The sequence below is a fragment of the Ziziphus jujuba genome, chromosome 5, assembly GCF_031755915.1.
Source record: "Ziziphus jujuba cultivar Dongzao chromosome 5, ASM3175591v1".
Classification (NCBI taxonomy): Eukaryota; Viridiplantae; Streptophyta; class Magnoliopsida; order Rosales; family Rhamnaceae; genus Ziziphus; species Ziziphus jujuba.
In genome coordinates this window covers 17,860,578-17,868,584 of record NC_083383.1, presented here as the reverse complement: position 1 = coordinate 17,868,584, position 8,007 = coordinate 17,860,578, and the positions used below count along the sequence as shown (strand labels likewise).

Sequence of the window (8,007 nt, the reverse complement as noted above, 5' to 3'; positions counted from 1 at the left end):
GAGACGAATATTATGAGGCCTTTCGAAGCTCTCATTTTGATATAGAGAAGAATTGAAAAAAGAAAACAAAAAATAAAATAAAAAAGGCTTTTTTTTTTTTTATGTGCTTTGCTTGCATTGTGTGCATACTGTAAATGTGGTAAAGCTTAGGTACATTATAGTTCACAGTGAAAGATTTTGATGGTGTCGTATCTGAAATCTAGTATCATGGAGACAAACGTCATAGGACCCTCTGTACTAGCAGGGCCAAATTCGTACTAGAAGATTGTGATATCACATAGGTCTCAGATCAGTCATTTAATCTCATACATACAGGTTCTTGAAATTCTAATTTTCTTACTCCTCCTTACAAGGTCATCTTTGTGTCATAAATGTTTTTTTAGCCAAAAAAAAAGTGAAAGCTGTAAAGCATAATGACAAATGAGAAGGAAAGAAAAAGGCTGGTCAAAACACAAATTTGCATAATTTTGTGAAGAAAAATAATTAATTAAATATTAATAAATGGCAAAATTATATTTTCTCACAGCTATATATATATATATATATATATATATATTTTTTTTAGTTCTCAGGTATCAACCCTTGAATTATCAATCCCATCTTTAGCAAGAATAACATGATCACCATCTCTAATGAGTTCTATGTCTTCAATTTCTGCTCCGTCTTGTGTCAAAACTTGAGTAGGACTAAAACCAAATTTTTTGGCACCAATATTTAGTAGTTCTTGAAGGGAGTCAGGCAGAAGGACAAGCTTTCCTGCTCCTTCAACGTTTCCCCGGCAGCTAATTGTAACTCTAGCTGGGTAGTTCAAGCCCTGGCTAGTGGCGAAACTTCCTCTTCCTCCAACAACGTCTATTTCATCTGCACCACTTCAATAAAGTTATGCCAAATTAAAGAATATTTGTTCTCCTCCAAAAGATAGTTAATCAAGGGATTTTCGTGTGAGAGTGGATTATGGATAATTAATGTTAATAATAAGTCCCTACCCTGCTTTAAACAAGTCGATTTTAATATACTAACATAATTCTTATTGGTCCAAAATTTTGAGTTTATCAAGTATATCAATCTACTAGCTCTTCCCTTCAATATAGCTTACTTTGTTCAACAATTGATTTCTTAATGGTATTATTCTTATCATTCCTCTAATACCATATTAAGTTGGTCAATACGAAAGGAAGAATCGAAGGAAAGAGGGACAAAAAAATGCTAGGATTTCTTATTGCAATTGCTCAATTAGTAATATAAAGACAAAAAAAGACCAAAAAAAATTTATATAGCTTAACAAGTAAATGACCAATCTACAATTACTATTATAATGATATAAGATAATTCTAAGATTAAAAATCTACAATATTCTTGGAGTACTAAACAAAATATATATATATATATACAATATTCTAGAAGTTTGTACTCCCACAATCACAGTGTGTCCCACGTGGGGTCTACTTCAATGTGAGCATGGAAGTATGCACTTCAATTAGAGTATTATAGATTTTTGCCTAATGCTTATCTCTAAATAATAATATCTATAAGTCACTCATGCATATTGTTAAATGAAAATTTATCCCATATGTTTAAGCACATAAAAAGGAGGTAAGAGAATGTGTATCATGCTTAAACACAATTCATCATTAACACTCTTCTTTACGTTCTAATTGCCCGTACACATGAAAATGCAACAATGGGGATACCAAGCTTCAAACTCAAAACCTCATGGTTTCCTAAGCTCTGAAATCATGTTGAATCAAAATGTATCCTTTTCCTAAGCTCTGAAACAATGTTGAATCAAAATGTATCCTAAAAGTTTAAGCTTATAGGAAACATATGCAACTGTGGAAATCAATCTAATACACAATTTCTTTATCAACATACATATCACCGAAGAACTTCTCTCTCAAAACACAAATTGAGTTTCAACCTGGCTCTAAGTATCTCAGCTTGAAAATTACCGTAATGATATAATACCAAATTATGATCGGAGGAAAACATGAAAAATACAACTAAAATAGACACGTAAAGAGACTGAGGACAAGACACAGAAACCTGAAAATGGTTTAGATCAGACCTTGGAAGGTGAGAACGTATAGAAAACTGAAACAAATGCTCACCATTATTGACATTAGACATCATTCCAAATAGTGAGTTGCTGTACTTGCAAGCCCTTCGTCTATGGGAGTTATCCACGGCGACATCATGTGCATATGGAGGTATGCTTGACTCACTCTTGTGCTTGGCCAATTTCGATCCGACTCGTTTAATCTTCGGGAAAGGAGAGGAAACTTTTGGTTTTCTGATCCCATCCTTATTCTGGAACATGTCTTTGATTTCTTCATGGCCCTGATGATCAGCCAAGGCTCTTGGGGTCCATCCATTTGAATCTGGTTTATCAATATCAGCTCCCTTATCCAAAAGGAACCTTACGATCTCGTTGTTTCCTTCACATACTGCGGCATGAAGTGCTGTACTTCCATTGCGCTGGGGCTGTGTAACATCACAGCCGTATTCAGCAATTTCTTTGAGCAATTCTAGGTTGTTTTGTTCAACAGCAGCGCATGCATAATTGACTACGTTCCCAGAATTTATCTCCGCGCCATTGTCTAAGAGAAGTTTGATTACAGATTCATGATTCCCCATTATGGCTTCCAATAATGGAGCATTTCCTTCCAAATCTGCATACAGAGTAATTAACCAAGACTCGAATTCATGTAGCTGAACAAAATGGTACATAGGCAATAATGTAAAATTAGAGAATATTTGGATTAGTTGTGCCACTTCACTTTCGTCATGTGAAAACCAAGAAAGCTTTCAAACCATTCCTGAGGATATGATAGATAGTCAAAACTTATGTTTATGTCACTCCTCGAAATATATAAATCATTCTCGCTCACTCAATAGATGATCCTTAAAAGTGGTATTAGAATTTAGACCAGTGAGCTTTTTAAGCTTTTAGGAAAAATATAGTTTTAATATTGTTAGATATCGTAGATAATATGGGAGAGAGAGAAAGCTGAAATGCTTTTGCTTCTTTTTTAAGAAAGAAACCAAGTAACGAGGAATTGCGTTCAAAAGTGTTCTAGCAATATTATGTTAATGTAATAGGGAAGAAAAGCAGCATTTTAACAGCTTTCTTATTCAAAGCCATTCAACACCAGCTCATTCTCAATTATGGTTTTAGTCTCCTGGCCAAATTATAAAAAAGAGAAAAATCTGAAACCATGAGGCTAAAGCAGCCAATTTTCATAGGAGAATTAATATATAAATCCCGCTATTTGTAATGATACCTTTGATGTTAGGATTTGCTCCATACTCTAAAAGTAGAACTACACAATGCTCATTCCCATTAGCTGCCGCAATATGCTGTTCAATCAAAAAGGCCAAAAAACTTTGAGTCTCAAATTAAAAGTTCATCTTAATCAAAATTTACTTTTTGTACAAGTTAAGATGATACATACCATGGGCGTCCGTCCATTGGCGTCCATCTCATTTGGATCCGAACCCCTCCTCAACAGCTGACTCAACAACAAATCATCGTTTCTCATTGCAGCAAAGCATAAAGTGAGAGGTAAATCCATTCTGCCTCGAGCCAACATGTTCTCTGTCTCTTTCAGAATTTCTTCCATCATTGGATCCTTTAGTTCTTTCAAATGCTGCATCACTCACAAATATAATTTGTTAAAACTATCTATTTTGTTAGATTAATAAAAATAGTTTGAAACTCTTTGAAACAATAATGATAACTTAACATCGTATGCATTAATATATGTTGGTATTATATGTCTACATATTTCTAAGTACAGAGACCTGAAGAAGATTGTTGAGGATAATAGTTCCATCTCCAACATTTGCCTGAACAATGTTTAAAAATGCAGTTCGATTCAAACGTAGCAGCTGGCACAATCTTTTCGTCCGAACTGTGAATGGTTGTGGCCTGTAACATAGCACGCCTATCTCCCCAATGACGTCTCCTGTTTTCGCCTCACGAACAACCTTTAATCATCCAGTGGAAAACAGTATATTCATAATCAAAACTAAAGCAACTTCCCATTTCTTATTTTGCTTTTTTTTTTTCCCCAACATCCCCCAACAAAGTGTAAGCATCTGTCTTGATCTACTTGCCTGTTCTATTCCATTCTTTTGAACCACAAATTCCTGTCAGGAATTTACAAAATCAGAAGCCATTCTAATTAGTGTCAAGGCATTAAAGAGAATTTGGGGGGTTACTAGTTCTTACCACAGAACCGGTAACCAATAAATACAACTCAGTTGGTGCTTCATTCTGCAAAATCACATCTTCATTAGGAGGAAAGTATTCCGCCTTCATCTCCGCGACCTTCGAAATTCACAACCAAACGATATACATGTAAGAGAAAATTGAAGAACTTAAAACTGCTTTCAAGATTTCCTATTGTTTGGATTTGCAGCATATGTTTGAAATTTTTAGGAAAGTTATAAAATGGAACTGTTTTAGTTGGTATACCAGTTGGAAAAGCAAGTCGTTTGATACTCCTCGGAACAAATAGACGCCATCAACAAGTGGATAGAAGAGATAATGAGAGATACTAGATCGAATGGCTTTGGGAAGGGCCTCAAGAGTCTCTTGCTGCTGCAATCCTTCCGAATCTGTTCTGTATTTCAAACACAAATGAGCAAGCATCTGCTCGTGCAAGCGCTCGGGTAGTTGGTTCCTTTGAGCAAAACCTGAAGCAGCTTGAATAGTGTCTCTCTGGAATTCAACCAAGACGAACAAGCCAAACATAATCAAAAGATAATACCAAACTCATAAGTCATAAAGTGCTCAAGTTCAAGAATTAAAAATAAATAAATAAATAAATAAATAATGCTCAAGAATTGGAACAGTATGTACGGTTATAAATTTTTGGAAACAATGCACTTATTCTACATTTTGGGATTTGGTTTCCATTACGGAAAAAATTCCTTGTTTATATTTGGCAAACTATTTGGTAAAAAATATATATATATATATATATATTTCTTATGTTTTTTTAAATTTTTTTTTTTTTTGGGTAATAATTTCTTAACTGATGTGATAAACTATTTGGGAAAAATATTATATAAATAAAGTAACAAATTTTTTTTTTCCAATATAAAATGTATTAACATTTTTTTTCCATTACTGAATAGTTGACAAGCCTGATATTGGAAAGAAAAAATTATTATTTGTTTATATAATTAGTTATATTTTTATTTTTTCTTTCCATTTTGTCCGCTAAGTTTGAAGTAGCACATATGAGTACTAAAGAAAGAATTTTACTCACAAATTGTCTGGTTTTAGCAGTTCCGTGGACAACCAAGTTGGTAATATTTCCAATAAGGTAAGCTTGCAGGCCAACATTAAAGAGCAAGTAGAATATGTCGAAAACCATTTCCCCTGTATTAACAGGATGTAAATCACCATAGCCAGTGGCTGTCATTGTGACTATGGACCAGTACATTGAGGTCACATACCGGTCCCACAAACTCAGTTCATGAAAATTTGTGTGTACTGCTCCAATCCATGTCCTTGCTGGATCGCGATAATGTGCTGCGAGAAAATAGAAGAAGCAACCAGCAATATGGGATGCAAGAAGAGTAACCTACAGGCACATCACAAGCCTATTAAACAGTCTCATTCTTCAAAGCAAAGACTATATTATATTTGTCAAAGATACTCACACACATAAGCTTTGCACATCGAATGCAAAAGTAGCTATAGTTTCTGTCCTTTTCCAATCTGAAATATAAAAAGAAAAATTGAGAAAAAATAGGAAAATTTCATTGACACATTCCCAGAGAAAATAAAAGGAAGAAAATAAGCATCCTAATATATGTATCTATTCTATACTAAATAAACTATGCTCAAGATGATCAAGAAAGTTCATCTATAACTTATACCATTTTTTTTTTTTCCTTTTTTGGACTTTATTGTGGAGATGAAGTACAATTGAAGACAACCCTACTGTATATATGGATTCATTGTCAGCTTATACAATAACCTAACCAAATTTGTTGCATACAATTTATAAGTGAACTCCCATATTACCTTGCGAACATGGCACTGACTCTACGAACTCGCCAGAGCCGAAGCATATTGAAGTAGCCATATGTTTCAATTGCATGTGGCAATATATAGCGAGTAGCTTCGGAGGGGATTGTGGATATAATGTCAAGGATCAACCAGGTTTTGGCATACCTCTTAGCAATCAATTTGGGGTCGTCAATGAGGAGATAAGAAGTTTTTTCGAGGTATGCAACAAAGAAGGTCAAAGTTATGTCAATTGCGAAGAGTGCATTCACAATATTATCTGTTACAGCTAGAACTCCTTTTGATCTATTCACAAAGCCAAACTCGAAGGGAGACACCCACGCTGTATAGAAAACTAGAATTACAAGAAATCCCTGCCAAGTTCTGCAAAAACCAGATTCAACCCAGCAATGAATATCTTTCACAAAATGAATAACCAGTTCAAAAGAATATTGCAAAGTGATTAAGAAAATGTCATAGATAAATTAGTTGCAATTGTTGCATAAGCTCTAAACTATTCATTTCCAATCACATGTATTTCCAAAATAAATGTTCCAACCAAATTTAACTCCATAATCTGAAATGTAATTCAATATTATCATAAACAAAAAAGAAAGAAAAAAAAAAAAAGACTTGAGAGAAGTGAAAGAGAGATCAAATAGAGACCTATAGTAGGGATGAAAGGGGGAGATAATAAAGCGGCAGAGCTTGCCTCTGCGGTTGTTGCGAGCTGTGGCACCGAGAGCTGGAAGGATTCCAGTGAGGCTGTAGTGGCTGCCTTCATCTTTCGAAAGACGATCTAACCGATCAGCTTCCACCGTATTTCCACACATTACTCCACTCAATATCCCAGATTTCATCATCGCCTCCGGTTGATCCTAATGTTATTCCTCTGTTTTCCTCTGCTTTCTTTTCATTGTACAACAACCGCTAGAAACTTCTTCCCTCTGCTGCCCCAATCCCCCGTTTCAGACCACCATTATTGAAGCATAGCTATAAGTAACCTAAACCTACAAATTAAAGCCAAATAACCTCCTCTGCCTCTCTCTCGGATTCTTATTCCCTCTCTCTCTTCCAAGTGTCTAACTCTGTTTTGCTCTGTTTTTCTTTCCTTCTTTCTTGTTTTCTTTTATTTTATTCTCTTCTGTATTTTCTTTATGCATACCAGGGTACGTGACATCGTCCGCGTCCTTTGCGTAGTTATAGATTTTGCAATCTCTCCCTATTCCCTACAAAACTGGAGATGTTAGGGAATTACCATTTTGCACCTGTTCTTGAACACCTCCTTTGGGAAGCTAGCTAAGCTTTCTTTCATAATTTGGAATTAATTTGAGGCCATATAATGCAATTGACTAAGGTGAGTAAATGTGCTGAAGTTTTCAAAAATTTCTTAAAATAAAAGCCAGTTTGTTATTTTTTTTGGTAATAGAAAGCCAATTTGTTATGGGCTTAGCGCCAATGACATGGCATGCATGGTTAAGTATGAATTATATCCATCATTTTATGTATACGTAATATTATTGTATTTTATTTGAACTTGGGTAGAATGGAGTCTATAAAACTTAAATAATAATAATAATAATAATAACATATATATATATATATATATAGTTAGTCATAACATATATAGTAAAGATATGTAGAAATACGAAATTTTTGTAGTATAGACATCTTTTTACGTGCCAACAGTCATATGCACTTTAAACAAAAAAACTATCTCTATATATATTTATACGTATAATCAAAGAAAATGATAGATGTGTAATAAGCATGCAAAACTAATCGGTCACTCAGAAAATGTCATGAATTTCAATGCATGCGACAACTAAAAATCTTTTTGTAGCCATAGATAAACAGATACAGCAGTGGTATAAGGTGGGCAACTAGCCGCGGTGAAAGTTGTCGGCTGTTTTTTCTCATAAATATTCCCACGAGAATCTTCTATTCTGCCCCTAAAGATAAATATAAAAAATTAAAAATAAATT

General features: G+C 34.3%; 1 protein-coding gene across 2 annotated transcripts; it reads right to left on the bottom strand.

The window, feature by feature from the left end:
- Positions 1-436: 436 nt before the first annotated feature.
- On the bottom strand, positions 437-7,148 carry LOC107421219 (potassium channel AKT1). Of its 2 annotated transcripts, none has more exons than XM_016030408.4 (12): positions 6,689-7,141; positions 6,041-6,406; positions 5,674-5,731; positions 5,277-5,594; positions 4,478-4,723; positions 4,232-4,330; positions 4,117-4,149; positions 3,802-3,987; positions 3,453-3,647; positions 3,282-3,357; positions 2,109-2,669; positions 437-861 (listed from the first exon to the last, which is right to left on the bottom strand). In XM_016030408.4, the coding sequence occupies exons 1-12, from the start codon at positions 6,883-6,885 to the stop codon at positions 569-571; spliced, it is 2,628 nt and encodes an 875-aa protein (XP_015885894.3). In that variant the 5' UTR covers positions 6,886-7,141; the 3' UTR covers positions 437-568. The 2 variants fall into 2 exon arrangements, with proteins under 2 accessions (XP_015885894.3, XP_024930275.3); XM_025074507.3 differs by having other exon boundaries at positions 719-869; positions 6,689-7,148.
- Positions 7,149-8,007: the final 859 nt, after the last annotated feature.